This window comes from Oncorhynchus gorbuscha, linkage group LG14 (genome assembly GCF_021184085.1).
Source record: "Oncorhynchus gorbuscha isolate QuinsamMale2020 ecotype Even-year linkage group LG14, OgorEven_v1.0, whole genome shotgun sequence".
NCBI classification, from domain to species: domain Eukaryota; kingdom Metazoa; phylum Chordata; class Actinopteri; order Salmoniformes; family Salmonidae; genus Oncorhynchus; species Oncorhynchus gorbuscha.
The window spans coordinates 8,059,669-8,082,900 of NC_060186.1; the positions used below are offsets into that span (position 1 = coordinate 8,059,669).

At 42.2% G+C, this 23,232-nt stretch overlaps 2 protein-coding genes across 2 annotated transcripts; both read right to left on the reverse strand.

The window, feature by feature from the left end:
- Positions 1-1,830: 1,830 nt before the first annotated feature.
- On the reverse strand, positions 1,831-15,868 carry LOC123994364 (T-complex protein 11-like protein 2). Its single transcript, XM_046296870.1, is given in 11 exon segments — positions 1,831-3,609; positions 5,524-5,696; positions 5,884-6,065; positions 6,652-6,839; positions 7,160-7,292; positions 7,813-7,880; positions 7,883-8,036; positions 8,359-8,479; positions 8,579-8,711; positions 8,964-9,153; positions 15,539-15,868. Coding segments are annotated over 10 exon segments (1,602 nt in total). The 5' UTR covers positions 9,142-9,153; positions 15,539-15,868; the 3' UTR covers positions 1,831-3,337.
- A 5,060-nt stretch (positions 15,869-20,928) lies between these two features.
- LOC123995930 (4-galactosyl-N-acetylglucosaminide 3-alpha-L-fucosyltransferase 9-like) lies at positions 20,929-22,207 on the reverse strand. Its single transcript, XM_046299589.1, has 2 exons — positions 22,155-22,207; positions 20,929-22,018 (listed from the first exon to the last, which is right to left on the reverse strand). The coding sequence occupies exon 2, from the start codon at positions 21,808-21,810 to the stop codon at positions 20,929-20,931; it is 882 nt and encodes a 293-aa protein (XP_046155545.1). The 5' UTR covers positions 21,811-22,018; positions 22,155-22,207.
- Positions 22,208-23,232: the final 1,025 nt, after the last annotated feature.

Here is a 23,232-nt window from a genome sequence, read left to right on the forward strand (position 1 = left end):
GGACCCTGTCTGGGAGGAACAACACACCCGGGACGTGTGTACATACCTTTCATTCTCCTGTATCACCTCCATTCAAAAAAACCAATAAAGATATTTTGTTTGGCATCATAAGAGATGTGTGGGGCATGTGAATAGAGAAAATAGACTGTGTAGATCGACACCCTGTGTGTGTTTTCAGGTCAGCCCTGTAAATGAATAGGCCTACACTTTAGAATTTAGGTGGGTAAAACTGTCTAGACATCCTTTTGTTGATTCAAATAACTCAAAGGCCTCTTGCATACAATCACGGATCAACAATAGCACCTCACACAAGGCACCAGGCTGTCTTCCCTCCAACAGCTTTAGATCCCCACACACCTGCCCTCTTCTCTCCCTCAGGGTTGGACTGGAAGAAGAGGGACAGTGGCCCCAGGATGCTGCGGTATCTCTGCTGGATGTCCTGGGTGCAGGCCACCATCTGTGTCATGGAGGTCAGCATGTCCTGGCCATCTGCCATCCGTCGTTTGGCCTCCGCCGCTCGGGAGAGGCGGCCCACCACTTTCATTTTGCCACTGCTCATCCCCTCACTGTTTGACATAGACAGCAAAGAAGCCTTGGTATACACTCGTCTGAAGAGCTTGAATGAGCAACTCTCTGGTTTCAGGATATGACATGGCACTTTTGGGCATGCATGGTCACCTGGGTCCATGTTCAGACCTCTCTTGGTTCATACACATTCAGTAGCGACATGATGCACAGCGCACACAAAGACATTGATTTCTGTACCAGCTGCCTGTTATGATTCACATTCACAGGCTGTCATTTTTCATTTATGGTAACTTTGTGAACCAATGGGCACAGACGTCAATTCCACGTCTGGTTTTGATTTGCATTTGGTTGAGTTGTCAACTAACGTTAACGTGAATGGAACGTGAAATCAACATTACATGTAACCAAGTAATTGGATTTAGGTTAATTCAACGGCATCACATAAAAATTAAATAAAAAGACGTGGAAACAACGTTTATTCGACCAGTTTTTACCCAGTGGGTAGCTCCCCCCTTGAAAGGTAATGCGCAATCTTTACAGCAATGCTCTGTACTAACTAGCTAGCTAACATTAGCTAGCCAGCAAGCAATGGAAATTGGAACTTTGTTTGACAAGTGAGCTCTAAAAATGATATACAATTAATTGAAAACACTACTTGAATTTGTCATAATTTGGAGAATACCTAAATAATTGTCGATTCATATTAATAGATAAGAAACATAACTTGCTGTACCTTTAGCTACCGTTATTTCCTCATAGCCTGTTTCAGGAGGGACGCGTTGCTTAGAAACGCAAATTCTCACCAGTGATGTATACAAACCCTGGACTGCATTATGTGAATTGGCCACCGAGTGACTTTGAAGCCACAGGTCAGTCATATTGGCACTCCCCAGAAGGAGCAGTCCTCCATAGGATAGGAATGAATGGAATTCTACATATTTTTTTGTTGTTGTAGACAGTAACATTAGAACTTTAAAACAAAACAAAAATACACTTTAAGGAAATGTTTTTTATATTTAGCTCACATATAATTGAAAACGTATGCATTAAGATGGAGGAGAGATGGCTTGAAAACAGTGCCCTCAGTCACTGCAGCAGAGAGGGTACAGGACTTGTCAGGTCACTGGAGTTCTTCGGTAATCTAACAGCAAGGAATGTTCCTTCTAGTTACATTCCTTGTCCGATTGTAATCCATACAATCTATGCCCTTTGCAGATAAAACCAACTGTCTTTGATTGATGGGTCTGTATGTAGACAACTATTTTTCACACACACACACACACACACACACACACAGGTCACTGCTAGACAAATAATAAGGTACTGCATGAGAGTTTATTGTATTATAGCTGCATTACATGAGAAGATAAAAATGTATTTGTTCAAGTGAATTTTAAAAGCTAAAAAGATTCAATGTTTATTCTGTGTCAAAAAGTTCCATTGTGGGAAGTTTTAGACATTTCAAAACATCTTCAGCACCTCTAATAACTTGAGTTCTAAACCAAAAGATAGATATTACATAAAATGTCCAGAGATATACAGCCTTTGGATATCTTTTAGGGAAATATAGGTATAGAAGGACAACTAATACTGGTACCTAGAAGATATAAAGCAAGCGACTTAATAAATGCACTGACACAAATAACAAAACAGAAATCAGTCACATTCAAACAACCCAACAAAATGACTGAATACTATGCAAGGGCTAACATACAACAAAACATTTTCCAACGAATGTTAACACAATAAAACATGCGTTATATTTATCTCCAAAAGGTCAAAGGTCAGAATCCATCAGGATTAGTGATTCCATAACCATATCAATTAATCAGTTCCCCCCCTTAAAAAGTTTAATATTAATTAAGTCTACTAATTTAGCTCAAGTGATTTAAACATGTATTCGACATGTTGGAAAGCAACAATTAAAACAATTCTCTTGTTTTCATTCAAGATGACATTTCCCGAGCCCTAACCAGTTTAATGGAGAGTTATCACAAGCCGACATAAGTTAAAAACAAACTTTTTATATTTCTATTCAAACGGTGGCACGTCAATGAATAAGCTAATGGCATGAATAATATAGCATTTTGTGTTCTGGATTTGTCAACGTGTAACAAACAGTTATAGATCAACTTTATTTAACCTACAGCATAAAGCATACGAAATGTGATGTTATAAAAATGGGCGACATGATTCTAAATATATAGGCCTTTCCCTTTTGTCATAAAGTCTATGAAACGTGTATAAATGTTCTTTGTAACAGCAGCACTTCATGAACATTCTACCCTTTTCCGACGACACCCTCCAAAATAACAACAGAAGAATGGGTGTCGAGCACTCCCTTCCATGCCAGCGCAGATTCACAACGTACCCGGATCTAATTCAAAAGGGCATTGGGAAAGATTCCTCACACAAAACACTAGGGTCAGTTTTTAGGTATGAATCTACACAAAATCTAACAGATCAGGTCAGGTGTCACAAAGCGGATGTCGCAATACACGACAGTGGGAGGTGGATTAGTCAAAGCTTGGACGTGCACCACAATTGCTCATTGTCATTTTCCTGACGCACCTCTAATACACATACCCCGACGTTCTATGCAAAACGTAGCTGTGATACTACTTAATCTAAAGCCTAAGGGAAGGAGGGTTAGGGATAGGGCAGCGATTGCAGCCTCAAGGAATCAGAATGACCACTGGGGGGGTGGATTTAGGTAGCTGCTAAGTCATTCCTTTCTTCTCCCTTTTCAAATAAGGTGTTGTCAGCTCCAGCTTTGTATTACTCCTGGCTCGGTAGGTAGGTGGCGGTCCTAGTTGGAGTTCACAGGGTTCTGTATGCTGGGGTCCTGAGGTGCGGTGGCTGCCGGTGGAGGCGCCGCATTACTGAAGAGCAGGGTCTTGAGGATCATCATGTAGAAGGGGCTGTAGACCTGCTTGTTGAAGTTGACCAGGCTTACAAAGGTGACCGCCAAGGAGGTGAGCTCCGGTTGGATCAGGGCCAGGCCTCCGGGCGTCGGGGGCGGATTCACGTGAGAGTTGGGCGTGGCGAGGAGCACCCGGAAGTACTGCTGGACCCTTCCCTCTGGAAAAGGAACAGAGAAGAGGGACAGAACAAACAGAGTGATCAGAAAAACAGGCATGAGACAATTGTGAGCTATTTAAGCAATTCAATAAACGGGAGCAAAGTCAGTCCATACACAATCCATTCGGCATTCCATACACAGTCCATTCGGCATTCCATACACAGTCCATTCGGCATTCCATACACAGTCCATTCGGCATTCCATACACAGTCCATTCGGCATTCCATACACAGTCCATTCGGCATTCCATACACAGTCCATTCGGCATTCCATACACAGTCCATTCGGCATTCCATACACAGTCCATTCGGCATTCCATACACAGTCCATTCGGCATTCCATACACAGTCCATTCGGAAAGTATTCAGACCCCTTCCACATTTTGTTATGTTACAGCCTCATTCAAAAATGTATAACATTTTATATTAAATCCTCATTGATCTACACACATACTCCATAATGACTGAGCGAAAAAAAAACAGGTTCAGAAACTTGCAAATGTATTAAAAATAAAACAGAAATATCTGATTTTAATATTCAGACCCTTTCCTATGAAACTTGAAATTGAGCACAAGTGCATCCTGTTTCCATTGATCATCCTTGAGATGTTTCTATAACTTGGAGTCCACCTGTGGTAAAGTCAATTGATTTGATTTGGAGAGGCACACACCTGTCTATATAAATGTCCCACAGTTGACAGTGCATGTCAGAGCAAAAAACCAAGCCATGACGTCGGAGGAATTGTCCATAGAGCTCCGAGACAGGATTGTGTTGAGGCACAGATCTGGAGAAGGGTACCAAAACATTTCTGCAGCATTGAAGTTCCTCAAGAACACAGTGGACTCCATCATTCTTAAATGGAAGAAGTTTGGAACCACCAAGACTCTTCCTAGAGCTGGCTGCCCAAGCCAAACTGAACAATCGGGGGAGAAGGGCCTTGGTCAGGGAGGTGACCAAGAACCAGATGGTCACTCCGACAGAGCTCCTCTGTGGAGATGGGAGAACCTTCTGTAGCACTCCACCAATCAGGCCTTTATGTTAGAGTGGCCAGACGGAAGCCACTCCTCAGTAAAAAGGCACATAACAGCCCACTTGGAATTTGCCAACTGGCACCTAAAGGACTCTCAGACCATGAGAAACAAGATTCTCTGGTCTGATGAAATCAAGATTGAACTCTTTGGCCCGAATGCCAAGCGTCACGTCAGGAGGAAACCTGGCACCATCTCTACGGTGAAGCATGGTGGTGGCAGCATCATGCTGTGGGGATGTTTTTCAGTAGCAGGGACTGAGACTAGTCAGGAAAAGACCAAGATGAACGGCGAAAAGTTCCTTAGAGATCCTTGATTGAAAACCTGCTCCAGAATGTTCAGGACCTCAGACTGGGGTGAAGTCTCTGAATGTCCTTGAGTGGCCCAGCCAGAGCCCGGACTTGAACCCAAACAAACCCCGCTAGAGACCTGAAAATAGCTGTGCAGCGACGCTCCCCATCCAACCTGACAGAGCTTGAGAGGATCTGCAGAGAAGAATGGGATAAACTCCCCAAATACAGGTGTTCCAAGCTTGTAACATCATACCCAAGAAGACTCAAGGCTGTAATCGCTGCCAAAGGTGCTTCAACAGAGTACTGAGTAAAGGGTCTGAATACTTATGTAAATGTGATATTTCCATTTTTTTTTATTGTTATAAATTTACAAAATAAAAAATGTAATTGTCTTGTCATTATAGGGTATAGTGTATAGATTGAATATTTAATACATTTTAGAGTAAGGCTGTAACGTAACAAAATGTGGAAAAAGTCAAGGGGTCTGAATACTTTCCGAATGCAATGTAGCTTGGCTGAGAACATTGCATTAAATATATCAAATTAAATAGTTAGTGAGCCATGTCAGGCCCTCAGGTGTTGTTTTGCTTACCCACAAGACTGCGGATAGGGTTGTTTTCCTGGGTGATGCTGGTGATCTGGCCCTTGAGTGTGACCTGGAGTTCTGGGGGCAAGGCTGGGTAGTTCCTCTCAGTCAGGGACTTGTTGAGCTCACAGCAGATCTGACCACTGACGTTCCCCAGCGCCTCTGACAGGTTAAAGTCCCTGCAGAGTGGAGGAAGTCAGTCTCAATTTTCACATTGAAATGTATGTTGCTTCTACACCTGCATTGCTTGTTGTTTGGGGTTTTAGGCTGGGTTTCTGTACAGCACTTTGAGATATCAGCTGATGTACGAAGGGCTATATAAATACATTTGATTTGATATGTTTATGTGCGTTATGCAGAACCTACGGTCTGTGCATGCCCTCCAGGAGCACGCTGGCCATCCTCTTGAGACGCTCGGCCAGTGCGGGCAGCCCCGAGATGGGCCCTCCGATGGCGCTGTAGACAATGAGCAGCACGGAGGCCACGGCCTTTAGCAACTGGAGCCTCCGCTGGAGCTCCCGCAGACGTACCTCGTCTGTCATCAGGGTCTGAGTGTGTTATACACACACACAGACACAGAGAGAGACTCAAATGGCTTTCACATATAGGGACGAATCATCAATTTAAGCAACATTTTTACTTAGTCTCCCATTGACATCAATGCATGACTAAATGAACATTTGACATTCGTGGAAGTTAGGATTCACCCCATGGAGACTAGATTTTAGACAACGGTCATTTAATAGACTTGTGGTTGTAAGTTGGTTGAGAGAGATGGCACCTTCTTTCAGACACTTGTATTCATATGGAATTCACACACATTTAAGACACACAAACAAACCCTCTAGGTAATAGTCTATATGCAAATAAACACCACAAATTCATTAGACCAAGAAGTATAATACACAGAAACAAACACCTGTCAACATCCTCGTCACCTCTATTTACACACACACGTTTCCCCTGTGAACATTCAGCAACACCCTCGCCACTTGACAAACACACTGAATGTCACCTTTTCTTAATAACCAAAGGCAAGTAATCCAATGGCAATCATGATATGTCTTGAATAAGCAAATAATTATTTTGAAACCATCTGTCTACTAACACACACACACACACATTTCAACCCACCTCAGGCAGTGGGCTCTTGTGGTAGTCCCAGGTGAGGATGCGGATGAATCCACTATTGAAGACCAGGAGGGGACTTGGCAGGGCTTTCCCCGCCTTCCCATGGCCGTTGGGCTGCTCCACAGTTGGCATGGAGAAAAGCACTTCCTCCAGAGAGGACTTGATCCACTCAGTGGTATGGTCCAATGCACCTGAGGAAGTTAAGACAGTCATTTGTGTGGCATTTAATAGTGATTAACATCTTTCATTTAATGATGTAGAGAAATCACACCCACGCTTCGCATGCTGTACATCCCACAACTCAAACATCCCCTAATACCATAAAGCAGTACAGGCTCATAATTTAGGTCCCAGGAGCACACCAAGTTAAAAAATGAATACATACTATGCTGACCTTTAGGCAGTCAACGGTCAAATGTATTTGTAAAGGAACAGGGAAATGATCCAAACGCCAGTCCATTGCCAATTAAATGTGCCTCATAAACAAAGGTTAATAACAACGCAGACTCACTGGGAGTCTTCTCCACGATGCTCTGGAACTTGGCCCTCTCATACTCCACTGACTGCCTCTGCAGATCGGGCCGCAGGCTCTGGATGGTAAAGTTCACCATGTCCATCTTCATCAGGTCCAGCACCCGGAAGATCTCCTGCTCAATGTAATAACATTCTCAAAACAGATGGTTCCAGAAGTAACACCTAGTGACTTGCCGGCATCAAACCCATGCCTCAACATCTGTACTTCTAGCTTTGGAGTTTTAAAAGGATCAATTGAATTTACCAAAGGTGGACTTCAATTAAGTTGTAGAAACATCTCAAGGATGATCAATGGAAACAGAATACATCGGAGCTCACTTTTGATTCTCATAGCAAAATAAGGTATTTTTTTAATATATTTATTTTCACATTTTGCAAAAATGTCTAGAAACCTGCTTTTGCTTTGTCATTGTGGTATTGTGTGTCTATGGTTACATTTTTTTTAATCCATTTTAGAATAAGGATGTAAAGTAACAAAATGTGGAAAAAGTCAAGAGGTCTGAACACTTCCCAAATGCACGGTAGCTTTAGAGAGCTAAAAGGATCAAATGGATGCTGGCCATATATAGGGATGGCTACAATTATCCAAATAAATATTCACAAGGGTTGGAAACAAAACTTTGCCCAAACGTACTTGAACATTGATACAACGTTGTCGGGGTTCTCGCAGAGCTTGACCTCGTCGTCACGGACCGGGCGCACAGCTTGCCCATGATGGTGACGATGTAAGAGGCCAGGCCCTGTATGTCCACTGCTTCCTTGTCCGCCTGCTGGCGAATCAGATCCATGTCCAGCACCTCCAGGATCTGTGTCCGCAGCCGATTGGCTCCCGGGCTCAGGAACGACAGCAGGATCTGTTCATAGTAAATGGTTTTAGAAAATGAAGGAAAGAAACAATATATAGCTAGAAGATATCAATCTTCAAAAGCTATTAGCCCATTTTAAATACATCCTTATTGTGTACATTCACAACACAAACACAATTGGACAGGTGAAAGAATGGATTCCACTACATAACTGTTGCTTATCCACTTGTGTCAGATCAGTGATTACTGCTCAGGGAGTTAGAAATGATACGTTTTCAAAGTCTTCCAACAGGGTCATCTTCCTGAAAAGATAAGCTTTCCAACCATGGATTCATCAAGATTGATAGAGGGGAAAGGGGCCAAAGCTCACCTCTCTGATCTCCTCCAGCAGTTTGATGGCGTGCTCATACTCTGGTGGGTCATCATTCAGCTCAGACTCCAGGCTATCCCAGAACGCCTTGTGAACTATATCTTTGACTTGCTTCTCCAAACTGAAAAGGAGAATTGAATATCATCAGTTGTCAATTGGCATTTGTGTAGCCCAAGTGATGGCCATGTTCACTGGGCGTCCATTTTGAAGTGGTAGGTACCTGTTCTGAGGTAGGTGGGGCTGCTCCACATGAAAATCACGGTTGACGATGATCTCGTGGGCCAGGGTCAGGTTGGACAGGTCCCGGGCAGAAGACATGACATCATCCAGCGTTATAGTTTTGGGAGGGCTAGCTGTAAATAGGGGGCATAATTTTTTTTTAAGTGTTGAGAGTAGCCATTTTGGCATTTGAAAGCACAACCAAAGTGGGGAGAGGGCACACAGTGTTGCATTCCGATTCTCTATACTCCTCCAAAGGTGATGACGACACCAATCCGATGCTTTTAAATCAATGGTGGGAAGTGTGCAAGTGCAAACTTTCTGGAAATGCAATTTTAGGGTGAAGAAGCAGTCCTACTAGACAGGGAAGAAGGAGATTTACTCACAGGAGGGCGAGCTGTGCTTGCTGCTGGAGCAGTCACTGGTGAAGCTTTGGCGGGAGCAGTCAAAGTCGCTGGCAGACGTGATGCTGTTACAGCGGTCCGACGACGACTCGGCGTCGCTGCTGGCGTCCTCGCTGCCAGTGGTGGACATGGAGGTGGGCCGCTCGTCAGTCCCAGGCATGGCGGGCTAGCGCTGCAGGCAGGCACAGCATTATTTAAGCCTACATGAGTACTGTAACATGTGGTTGAATGCACTGGATGGTACCCACAAGTTTCTCTCTCAAGTTGTTCTCTTATGGAAAAATAAGGGGTTTCTAAGTCTTGTGTAGTGGGGGTCAGGCAGTTGTAGAAAGAGCCTTGAGTTTGAGCTTACATTCATTATCTAGCTATAAAAGGCACTGGACTGGCCATGAGATTGTTAAACCTAACTTAACCTCCCTTTCCAAAGTCTGAGGTCCCCCAATAAAAACATTTGCACTACCTTACTGAAGACACTACTCCAATCTTTCAACTGTCCCTTTTTGTTTTGGTGTGTTACCATTACCATGTGTGTTTTTTTCCTGTGTTCCTGTTGCTAGGAGAGGCAGGGTGTATAACACAGGACAGTATAACAGCTGTTAGGCCAGAGTGGCCATGGAAACCGGAGGAGGGTCATCCACTTGTGCCCCAGTTAAGATAAAAGGATCAACACACAGTTTCCAAAACGATTCAGACATTAGTTGACTTTAAAGATGGTGCTGCAAAAAAAGAGGGATATTATCACCATAGTTCAGCCAGTACAGCCTACTTCCACAATAACAAAAACAAAGGGACAGTGTTATGAATGGGATCGCATGAGTCTCCAGGGTAACATGATAACAGCCAGATTCTCAGCCAACCGTCCACAGATCCAGTTACACTTCACTGCTTAGATGAACAGGGTAATCATTCTCGTGTACCGTACATCGTTCCAAGCAACATAAAAGGCACACTTCCAGCCGTCCCGTCAATGAGATCACGTAAACAACTTGGCCTACACCTTTTAGAACAACACGTGTTGAGGCAAATTACTTGAATCTAGGCCAATAGTTTTAAAATGGACCTTAAAACATTCCAATTCACTATGTCGAACTACTAGGCCATCGTGCCAAATACAGAAGACACAGTATCAGACGTGTGTTGCCCTGTTGGTGTTCTTTGCCAGATAGCCCAACAACTCCAGTCCAGAGAGCTAGGTGGTGCTTCCTTCTTATGGAGGAAGGCTGTGACTTTAGAGTCTATGCCTGTGTGTAGTCTCAGTCGTGACCTTCATCGTCATTCTCCTGTCAGACATGGCAAGGTCATAACCCATATCTCAAAGGTCACAAGAGAAAGGGAACGCCTGAAGTTGTTTGATACAGTGCATCCAGAAAGCATTCAGACCCTTTCAGGACCCCCCCCCCCCCAATCTACAAAGCAAAATCATGTTGTAGAAACACCTCAAGGATGATCAATGGAAACAGGATGCACCGGATCTTAATTTCAAATCTCATAGCAAAGTGTCTGAATACTAACGTAAATATTTTTTAAATATTTTTTTTTAATCAACTGTTTTCTCTTTGTCATTATGGGGTACTGTGTGTAGATTGAGGGGAAAAAACTATTTATTCAATTTTAGAACAAGGCTGTAATGTAACAAAATGTGGAAAAAGTCAAGGGGTCTGAATGCTTTCCGAATGCACTGTATTTGCTTGCTAGATCAGCCCATGTCTATTGTGATACCTGAAGTGATGTGCCCTGTCCTACCAATGAAGGATAAACAGGCAGGTGATTCAGAGAGAATTCCTAAAGCAAATGCAAGTCAAGGCATTTAAAAATGACTGCATCCCATTAGCTTGCTTAGACACAGAGGCATTGATAAGGCAACCCAGCACAAGGATCTACGCTGACCTTAATCATTATCATTTTTTTCCCTTCCAAGGAACGTGTGCGCCCAAATAGAAAAATGTTGGCGCACACAAAGACATTTAAGAGCACAATGGAAAATAGTTAAGGTAATAAAGCTAGAATCCTTTATATATTTCTAGGCACACTTGTGCTCCTAAATTTAAATTCCAGTAACATATTTATGGGCGCATGTGTGAGTAAAATGGTTGCACTGTAGAGCCCTGACCCAGGAGGAAAAGGAACTTCACATAGGGTTACAGAGCAGGGATTGAGATGAAGGTCTGAAAGGCATTCGCCCATCGCCCATCGTCAGGAGTATTTTGAATGCCCGAAGATTATGATCAAGTATGATCATTTTAAGCTATTTTCCTCTAGACAAGAACCAGAGAAACTAGAAAGACCAGACAACTGAAATTCTTAGCATTTTGGTTGTTAACAGTAAAAATAAATATCACATGCCAATTGGGACAACCACAGAGCAGGCCCAACTTGCACGGCTGCTCTGGTCACTTGCCCTGGGAAATACGGTAACCGTTAATGTCAATCCCTGCAGAGCAACTGACACTTCACCACCACTTGACACTGCACAGTGGCTATAAATAGCCTAGGATATGTCTATTACTGTAGTTAGGAGAGTTTGTTCGATATGATCACATTACAATCACAAAGTGTCCCGTAGCCACATGAAGACAAAATAGCTACCCTTGTGTGTGCAGTGCACGGACTATATTAGTGAACAACTGTGGGGAAAATAGCTTTCCATGGCAACGCTGTCATTGGTTGATTCCCCATCGCTTTGTCTAAACAGACCGTTACCATGGTTACGCCATGGATTAGCAGTCTGACCGAAGTTGCCCTAAAAAAGACGCAGTAGGCTCTATAAGCCAGGATGTTGAATAAAATGATATTTACACTTACTTTACCAGTTGTACATGCTGTTGATCCTTTTGGACGTAGGTGGTGGAGATAAGGTAAACAACCTTTCCTGTGGATACCCTACATTTTGCGGTGTTGGTAGTTTCTGTAAATTGTATTTTCAATCGTTTCAGGCATTGCACGTGATGCACAATATGTCCATTTACTTTTATCAATAGTTAGCATTGAAACATTTTTTTTTTAAAGTTACCTTGCCCAAGAGAGATTTGCGTGGTTATCAAAATGTCATGCCAGGGTAAGCCTACACGAAACACAGACCTTATATGACATCATTCTAAAATCCACAGGAGGCTGCTTAGGGGAGGATGGCTCATTATAAAATGGCTGGAACAGAGCGAATAGAATGGCATCAAACGCATGGAAAACATGTTTGATGTCGTTGATACTATTCCACTCCCAGCCATTACCACGAGCCTGTTATCTCAAATTAAGGTGCCGCCAACCTCCTGTGCTAAAAATCACAGATTGAAAAATGTATGGTGAAAAAACAATTGGAACCATTTCTGGGTTTTATGACTCATACTGTGGTACTCAATTGCAGCAGTATTTTTTTTCTTCATATATACACAACCATATACAGACCATTGTACTAAAAGTTGGGCAAAGAACACTTCCCTGCAAATGCTTTGTTTCAGATCACCTAGTACATAAGGACAAAAATCAGCAGACAATTGGTAAAGTACAGCCGTGGTCAAAAGTTTTGAGAATGACACAGATATTAATCTTCAAAGTCTGCTGCCTCAGTTTGTATGATGGCAATTTGAATATACTCCAGAATGTTATGAAGAGTGATCAGATGAATTGCAAAGTCCCTCTTTGCACCTAAATCAACCATTTATCGGATCATCAAGAACTTCAAGGAGAGCGGTTCAATTGTTGTGAAGAAGGCTTCAGGGCGCCCAAGAAAGTCCAGCAAGCGCCAGGACCGTCTCCTAAAGTTGATTCAGCTGCGGGATCGGGGCACCACCAGTACAGAGCTTGCTCAGGAATGGCAGCAGGCAGGTGTGAGTGCATCTGCACGCACAGTGAGGCGAAGACTTTGAGGATGGCCTGGTGTCTAGAAGGGCAGCAAAGAAGCTCCTTCTCTCCAGGAAAAAACATCAGGGACAGACTGATATTCTGCAAAGGGTACAGGGATTGGACTGCTTAGGACTGGGGCAAAGTCATTTTCTCTGATGAATCCCCTTTCTGATTGTTTGGGACATCCGGAAAAAAAGCTTGTCCGGAGAAGACAAGGTAAGCGCTACCATCAGTCCTGTCATGCCAACAGTAAAGCATTCTGAGACCATTCATGTGTGGGGTTGCTTCTCAGCCAAGGGAGTGGGATCACTCACAATTTTGCCTAAGAACACAGCCATGAATAAAGAATGGTACCAACACATCTTCCGAGAGCAACTTCTCCCAACCATCACAACTATGAAATAACACATATGGAATAATGAAGTAACCAAAACAAGTGCTAAACAATAAAAAATATATATATAGATTGATTCTTCAAAGTAGGCACCCTTTGCCTTGACAGCTTTGCACACTCTTGGCATTCTCTCAAACAGCTTCATGAGGTAGTCACTTGGAATGCATTTCAAATTAACAGGTGTGCCTTCTTAAAAGTTCATTTGTGGAATTTAGTTCCTTCTTAATGCATTTGAGCCAATCTGTTGTGTTGTGACAAGGTAGGGGTGGTATACAGAAGATAGGGCTATTTGGTAAAAGACCAAGTCCATTTTATGGCATAGAACAGCTCAAATAAGCAAATAAAAAATGACAGTGCATCATTACTATTAAGACATGAAGGTCAGTCAAAGTGGAAAATGTGCAGTTGCAAAAACCATCCAACACTATGATGAAACTGGCTCTCGTGAGGATCACCACAAGAATGGAAGACCCAGAGTTACCTCTACTGCAGAGGATAAGTTCATTAGAGTTACCAGCCTCAAATTGCAGCCCAAATAAATGCATCAGAGTTCAAGTAACAGACACATCTCAACATCAACTGCTCAGATGAGACTGTGTGAATCAGGCCTTCATGGTTGAAACTAGAAGCACAAGCATTTCGCTACATTCGCATTAACATCTGCTAACCATGTGTATGTGACAATAACAATTTGATTTGATGGAATTGCTGAGAAAAAAAAAACACTACTGAAGGACACCAATAAGAAGAGACTTGCTTGGGCCAAGAAACACAAGCAATGGATATTAGATTGGTGGAAATCTGTCCTTTGGTCTGAGGAGTCCAAATTTGAGATTTTTGGTTCCAACTTCTGTCTTTGTGAGACGAGAGTAGGTGAACAGATCTCTGCATGTGTGGTTCCCACCGCGAAGCATAGAGGAGGAGAAGACGTGATGGTGTGGGGGTGCTTTGCTGGTGACACTGTCAGTGATTTATTTAGAATTCAAGGCACACTTAACCAGCATGGCTACCAGAGCATTCTGCAGCAATAGGCCATCCTATCTGGTTTGCGCTTAGTGGGACTATCATTTATTTTTCAACAGGACAATGACCCAACACCCCTCCAGGCTGTGTAAGGGCTATTTGACCAAGAAGGAGAGTGATGGAGTGCTGCATCAGATGACTTGGTCTACACAATCACCCGACCTCAACCCAATTGAGATGGTTTGGGATGAGTTGGACCGCAGAGTGAAGGAAAAGCAGCCAACAAGTGCTCAGCATATGTGGGAACTCCTTCAAGACTGTTGGAAAAGCATTCCAGGTGAAGCTGGTTGAGAGAATGCCAAGAGTGTGCAAAGCTGTCATCAAGGCAAAGGGTGGCTACTTTGAATAATCTAAACTACAACATGTTTTTATTTGTTTAACACTTTTGGTTACTACATGATTCCATGTGTTATTCATAGTTTGTCTTCACTATTAAAAATAAATAAAAACCCTTGAATGAGGTGTGTCCAAACTTTTGACTGGTACTGTACATTCAGATTAAGTATATTCAAACGTCTGACTTTTGATGGGAATGCTCACAAAAAGTGAGCCTGCATGATAGAGACGAGTCTTTCACTCTCGGATTCTATAGGCTATCCGTCGTTCAGCCCTACAAGGCTGGTTCCAGCAAAGGGCATTTTCAGTTAAACTGCAGTACACTGTACAAGCTGCATGCACAAAACAATATATCCACACACGCGTCACTGATAAGTACACGTGATCCTGCAGCACCAAAACAAGAGCGCTGGACAAGACTGAGAAGAGATCTGCCTGTGCCAAAATAAACGCTTGACAATAACTATGTCGCTGAAAGGGTTTTAATTTATTGCAAAGGATGTTGATCCTCGCATCTAGTTACACAGGGAGAATTGTACTGAAGCTACCCAATCCAATTAAAATGTCGCTACAAGCAATAGTTGTTATTGTTACGGATGAAGTCACAAGCGCGATCGTGCAAGCGTAGCAAGCGAACGACGTTAGATTAATCTGACAATGAGCTAAATGGCTTAACAGCTAGAAGATATACAATGTTATTCATTTGTTTGTAAACAAGAATGCTAACGCTAAATCACCAAATTATAATGGGTTCAAGTTTGTAACTAAAACGTTACGATTACATACACCCAACTCAATCACACCAACAAGGATAAACATGACCCAAACAATACATTGGTAACTAGCAACATCATAGCATAGGTGACTGTTGATAAGATCAAATGGTTTCGCTATCTAGCTATGTTCCCACCTAGCATGTGCTAATGCTAACAAAAATATACGTCGAAATATAGCTATGTTTTACCTTGTTCACGTCTCCGCTATGGGAGACTAGGTTATACACCAAAAGAGTCGTTTGTAAAGGAGGTTGAGTCTAGTTAGCTGACGGCACTTTAGTATTTTTAAAGGTCCAAGACCACAGCTGGCTTGCGGTACGATTTGGGCTAAACCGTTCAGTAGCGGTGGGGAGTACTTTGTTGGGCAACGTTAATACAAACCTAAACCGTATATACAAACAGCAATTTATGGATAGATAGCAATCATTATATAACGAATATATGTTTAATTCATCTCAATATATGGTATTATCCCCGGATTTAGCTCACTGAAAGAAAATATCCACTTCGATATATGACACGTCCATTGTTTACAGTACAATTACCTCCCTTTCCTTCTCGATGAATGGTAGGCTCTGCTTCACATAGGACTTCTTTGTTTACGGATGTGACGTTTGTGAAAGATTAAATACATTTTTACAAAACATTCAACAATACATGATGCCACATACATAGTTTTTTTTTTTATATTTCGTATCCAGTACATGACATCTCGAACGTGTTATCAGGGATCCTTGGGGCGTCCCTACCCCTAAAACCCTATCCAAAGATTTACAACTAACCCCTTAGCATTTTACATTACAACTTCAATGGGGGAGGGGTTAGGGACGTCCCAGGGAACCGAGAGAGCAATAACCGTGTGGAAAATTCCTCTCACAATTTTATTTGTCACCTCCCTTATCAAGGATACTCAAAGGCACAGTAAGGACACAACCAGTTTATTTATTTTTTACATTTGACCTTTATTTAACTAGGCAAGTCAGTTAAGAACAAATTATTATTTATAATGGCGGCCGAACCTGGACAAAATTGGGCCAATTGTGCAACACCCTATGGGACTCCCAATCATGGCCGGATGTGATGCAGCCTGGATTCAAACCAGGAACTGTAGTTTGAAGTAACTCTTGCACTGAGATGCAGTGCCTTAGACCGCTATGCCACTCGTCTATGCTGTGCAGTAAGGTTGTATGGTTTATTTTTGTTTTGTGCTGGTAGGTAAACAATGCAAAAACATACATGCAAAAGGATTGCTCTGTGTGACCAGCAGAAAAACAACAATGGCCCAATCTCCTATATGGGCATTGGTGAATGAGGGCATATTCTGAACTGATCTGATGTGGCTCCTGTGAGGCTGTCAACATTCATTTTGTAAACTTGATTTTCAAATTCACTAAATACTTAAAAAAAAATGTTTTATTGTATTTACCCTATTTTTTGCAGGCATTTTCTCACCACCATTCCAATTCTAACAATAGAGAACAGTGTCATCATGTTAATAGTCAGCATTTTACATTACGTATGTAGACAGCATTTTACATTGCGTATGTGGATGCATTTTAAATTAAATTATGTATGTGGACAGCATTTTACATTATGTATGTGGACGCATTTTACATTACATGATGTATGTGGACACATTTTACATTACATGATGTATGTGGACACATTTTACATTACATGATGTATGTGGACACATTTAACATTACGTATGTGGACACATTTAACATTACATATGGGGACACTTAACATTACGTATGGGGACACATTTAACATTACGTATGTGGACACATTTAACATTACGTATGTGGACACATTTAACATTACGTATGTGGACACATTTAACATTACGTATGTGGACACATTTAACATTACGTATGTGGACACATGTAACATTACGTATGTGGACACATTTAACATTACATTATGTATGTGGACACATTTTACATTACATTATGTATGTGGACACATTTGTTACTGGATTCTTCCGTTGAAGGAGAGGCGGACCAATACGCAGCGTGGTTGAAGTTAATGGTTTTTTAATAAGAAAAACTATACATGAACAAACTACAAAACAATAAATGTAAAAACCCAAAACCAGTCCCGTGTGGTACAAACACTGACACAGGAGACAATCACCCACAAAACCCAACACCAAACAGGCTACCTAAATATGGTTCCCAATCAGAGACAATGACTAACACCTGCCTCTGATTGAGAACCATATCAGGCCCAAACACAGAAATAGACAAACAAGACATCCAACAGAATGCCCACTCAGATCACACCCTGACCAAACAAAACATAGAAACATACAAAGCAAACTATGGTCAGGGTGTGACAACATTTTACATTACATGAGCATGTTCAGAGCTTGGTGTCCACATCACCAACAAACTATCATTGTCCAAACACACCAAGACAGTCATGAAGAGGGCACAACAATGTGTTTTCCCCTCAAGAGACTGAAAAGATTTGGCATGGGTCTTCAGATCAGATGCAACATCGAGAGCATCCTGAACGGTTGCATCACCTCCTGGTAAGGCAACTGATCGACCTCCGACCATAAGACACTACAGAGGGTAGTGCGTACGGCCCAGTACATGACTGGGGCCAAGCTTCCTGCCATCCAGGACCTCTATACCAGGCGTGTCAGAGGAAGGCCCTAAAAATTGCCGAAGACTCCAGCCACCGCAGTCATAGACTGTTCTCTCTGCTACCGCACGGCAAGCGGTAAGTCTAGGTCCAAAAGGCCTCTTAAGAGCTTCTACCCCAAGCCATAAGACTCCTGAACAGCTAATTAAATGGCTACCTGTACTATTTGACCCCACCCCCACCCCATTTCTAAGCTGCTGCTGCTACTCTCTGTTTATTATCTATGTATAGTCACTACCTCTACCTACATGTACATATTACCTCAATTACCTCAACTAACCTGTGCTCCCGCACATTGACTCTGTACCGGGATCCCCTGTATATAGGCTCATTTCTGTTATTTTATTGTTGCTCTTTAATTATTTATTATTTTTCTATTTTCTTATCTGTTTATAATAATATTTTAATGTTTACATTTTTTACTTCAGTTTATGTTAGTGAATACTTTCTAAACACTAATTTTTCTTAACTGCATTGTTGGTTAAAAGGGCTTGTAATTAAGCATTTCACTGCAAGGTCTACACCTGTTGTATTTGGCGCATGTGACAAATACAATTTGATTTGACATTACATTACATTATTTGCTAACAAGTTATATTTTTCCAAACACTATTTTCTCAAAAACACCTTCAGCATTGTTTCATGGTAATACCACATTGTTTTGTGCAAGAGGGTTAACAATACAAGAACACTATGGTAACAGAGTTCCTCTTTTCCATCCATCATTCTCAAACCCTGTTCAGTGTATTGTCAGTTTATTACCCTGAAACAATAACAGCATTACTGGAATCAGCAGATATCTGGGCAAATAATGATTTAAATGTGAGTAACTATAACTTGTTACCGTTTCTGTCATGACAAGACATTAGTGTGAGACATTTACATTATATTTCACATTTGTAATCACAGTATATTCTGTCCAAACAACAAAACAACTATGCAAACAGTGTGCAAAAACAGAACATTCAACAGTCAGGTTTGGAGGTGCGAAGGTTGAAAATCAAGGCACTGGAGTGATGAACCACCTTTGCTGTCTCTGCCTGGCCGGCTCCCCTCTCTCCACTGGGATTCTCTTCCTCTGACCCTATTGCGGGGACTGAGTCACTGGATTGCTTGAGCTCTCCCATCCTTCCTGTACTCTTTGTGGGCTATACTTGGCCTTGTCTCAGGGTAGTAAGTTAGTTATCCCTATGTTGGTGTGGGGGTTGTGTTTTGGAAAAGTGGGTATGGTTTGCCCTGTCCAGGGGTAAATTTGGAAAGGGCCCAGTGTCTTCAGAAAGTATTCATACCCCTTGACAAATCATATTTATTTGCATATCCGATTTGAATCTGTTATTTTTCCCGCAGTCTGAACAGCCTTCGTAGGTGGTGTGAAGTCAGATATCTGAGCAGCTAACCGATTGCTGCAGCTGTACATAGTCCATCTGTAAATAGCCCAGCCAATATACCTATCTCATCCCCATATTGTTTTTATTTACTTTCTGCTCTTTTGCACACCAGTATTTCTACTTGCACATCATCATCTGCTCATTTATCACTCCAGTGTTAATCTGCTAAATTGTAATTACTTCACTACTATGGCCTATTTATTGCCTTACCTCCTCTCGCCATTTGCACACACTGTATACAGAGTTTCTTTTTTTCTATTGTATTATTGACTGTAAGCTTGTTAATTCCATGTGTAACTCTGTGTTGTTGTTTGTGTCGCACTGCTTTGCTTTATCTTGGCCAGGTCGCAGTTGTAAATGAGAACTTGTTCTCAACTAGCTTACCTGGTTAAATAAAGGTGAAATATATATATTTTTTAATAAAAGATACAAATCGGATTCCTGGCCATGTGATTTGTGATTTATATGCCCTCAAGTGCTTTTTAGACTGTTATTTGGCATATCTTGTTGCTTGCTAGCTACTCAGTTGACCGTTTGACAAGTTGCATCATCTTATCCTTTGAAGCTTTAAAAGTGTTCTTCCACTCTGATTTTAAACATTTAAAGCAGCTGGGAAACGTCCATGGCAGGCATTGTTGTCACTTTAGCTTGCTATGCAAATTCTGAGTGAAAGGAAGCACTACTACCAATCAGCCTAAACTACTGCTCTCACACACACACCTGTCATTACTATGACAATTAGCATAGCCTTATCAGCAAATGACTGCTGTCTGAACACACATAGATCTGATTTGGTCACTTGTAACTTGCTGTTTGGACAGTCAGTATTCCAAAACAGATTTGAGCATTTTCGCCTGCATTGTGAACAAGGCTTAAGAGCTTTCCACACCTGGATTGTGCAACATTTGCCATTTATTATTTTAAATATTCTTCAAGCTCTGTCAAACTGGTTGTTGATTATTGCTAGACAACCATTTCCAGGGCTTGCCATAGATTTTCAAGTAGATTTAAGTACAAAAAAGTAGCTCGGTCACTCAGGAACATTCACTGTTTTCTTGGTAATCTATATCCATTGCTAAGCAACTCTAATGGATATAGATTTGGTTTTGTGTTTTAAGTCAGTGTTTCCCGACCCTGGTTCCCGAGTACCCCCAACAGTACACATTTTATTGTAACCCTGGACAAGCACACCTGATTCAACTGTCAACTAATCATCAAGCCCTCAATGAGTTGAATGAGGTGTGTTTGTCCAGTGCTCCAATGAAAATGTGTACTGCTGGGGGTACTTGAGAACCAGGGTTGGGAAACACCTGGTTGTGCTGCTGATCCAGCTTCTGCTGTTTGCCTGCAGCTATGCAACCCTGACCTGTGCACCGGACGGACTACCTTGTCGTGCTGCTCATCCACTTTCTGCTGTTCTGTCTGCGGCTATGGAACCCTGACCCGTTCACGCTTCACAGATTGGTGCTTATGGGTCCTTTTACATGGAAATGTCTCACTACAAATGTGTCACTTAGCCCCAAAACCATTTATTTAGATTATGAAAAGTTTTGTATCCTTTTTCTTCTAATGTAATCACATGAGCGACAGGCGTGTTCAAGTCCAAACCACCATCCCTGGACTTTAAAGTTCTTTCGCCAGGTGAAGTACCTCATGTATTCTTCCTCGTTCTGGTCGAGAAAGAGAAGCTTCTTTGCCAGCTCCTCTGTAGAGGAGAAATCATCCACATGGATGAAAGAGTCCCTTGGGATAAATTGCTCGTAGTTGTCCCTGGATGGACCTAGAACAACGGGCACTGCTCCCAACTTCATAGCGTTGAACAGCTTCTCTGTAGCATAGTCTTTGTAGATGGAGTTTTCAAATGCCAGGTAGAATTTACAGCTGGACAGCGTCTTTGAGTAGTCTTCGTTTTCTAGGTATCTACTAAAATGTCTCCCATAGGCCTCTACTTTGACATGCCTACTGAGCTCGTTGAACACCTGTACCCTCTTGTAGTTTGGGTTCCAGTTGCTCACTACCCAGCAGACTAATTTGTCCTTCTTGGGCATCTCAAAGATGTTATCCTCACTGGTTACCTCGACAAGCGACCCATATGGAACCTTGATATCAGAATCCAGTCGATAACTGGCAGTCAAATTTAACAAGTGGTCAACACCAGGGATCCTGTTTGTGTTAGCCGGTGATTCTGCATTCCACCACACCCATTTCTGGAACCATGGACGTTGCTCTCGGGGCATGTTCTTCAGGTCTCCATGGATGTCTCTATGGTGGAATATGACACCGTGCACCTTGCTGTAAAGGTTTTTATCCACTGTTAGGTGACAGACTCTTGTGCCTACTTTAACATCAAAGGCTATGTCAAAGGTGTGATCAAGTGGCCAGATCAAAATGATAGTCATCCTGAATGGTTGTCTGGGCATGGTGTGTTTGATTCACCATCTGGTTCCTTGCCCTACGTACTTGAGGGCAAGGAGGACAGCAAGCCTTTCCCAAGTGGGATGCCTGGTTGATAGGGCATGAGAGGAACTTGATCTGGGGTTTGTAGTACATGAAGGATAAGCCCAGTAAGAATGTCATCAGAACAGGCCGTAGACCACTCTGGGAAGCCAGAGTGGACATATCTTGACCCTTTGAAAGAGAAAAGAGTCCAATCAAATCCACTCTAGAATATCAACAATAGCCATCTTATAAAATGACAATACACCATGGAATCCAGGGAAGAAAATACACAAGGAATGCAAAACGCATCACTAGTGAAACATACCAACATTCAGTGCTGTTGATTAATTCAGCATTCATGTTGACCATGTGTCAAACTCATTCCACAGAAGATCGAGTGTCTGTAGGTTTTTGCTCCTCCCATGTACTTCATTGATTTATTAAGGTCACTATTTAGTAAGGAATTCCCCTCACCTGGTTGTCTAGGTCTTAATTGAAAGGATAAACCAAAAACCCGCAGACACTCGACCCTCCGTGGAAAGAGTTTGACTCCCCTGATGTGGACTATCTGGTTGTCATATACGATGACGTACACTACAACCCTCAAACTGTGGACCTCGAAACCAGTTCCACTGCATCCTTTCATTATTCCCTTCTAGTCAGGGACTGATTTAGACCTGGGACACCAAGTGGGTGCAATTACTTATCAAGTAGAACAGAAAACCAGCAGGCTCTGGACTTCGCAGGGTAAGCGTTGAATACCCCTGCACAAACCATGTGCACAATACGTAGAGCTACGTAAACAGTACTTTGTACATTTCTAGATTGGCCTGAGGGCATTGTTGGGAGTAACTGTGTGTGATAAGTCTGGATTCTTCCAGTTTCTGGTTACATTTTTTGTAAATACTTATAACATTGTCCTCTGTGTATATATTTTCAAATACAAGAAAGGCAATACTTTTCATTTCCCCCCCATCTTTTTGAATAAAGTCCACTTATGTTATCCTGTGAATATGGCAAGTATAGGTTCAGCAATATCTCATACAAGGAACAACAAGGTCTTAGACAATACCAAACCATGTTATCACATCAAAATCATATCAAGCATTACTCCTACGGGGACTAAAGAGAATCCACTGGGACAGCTCACAACAACTGCCTGAACAAACAGGACACAAAAAACAAACTGTAATATGGGGCAAGTGTCAACCCCGACCTGCTGCTGCTGCTGTTTCTTCAAGGTTTGTTGGCAGACTACACTGAAAAGGTGCATTGTCTCCACCTACTGTACAGGGTGGTGAGAGAAAAAATCTAACCTGAGGTGAGGATTTTACCTTTATTTAACCAGGTAGGGCAGTTGAGAAAAAGTTCTCATTTACAACTGTGACCTGGCCAAGATAAAG

What these genes read in the sequence shown, in the direction of transcription:
- LOC123995930 (XM_046299589.1), bottom strand. Translation starts at nt 21,810, where the DNA reads ATGCCCAGACAACCATTCAGGATGACTATCATTTTGATCTGGCCACTT.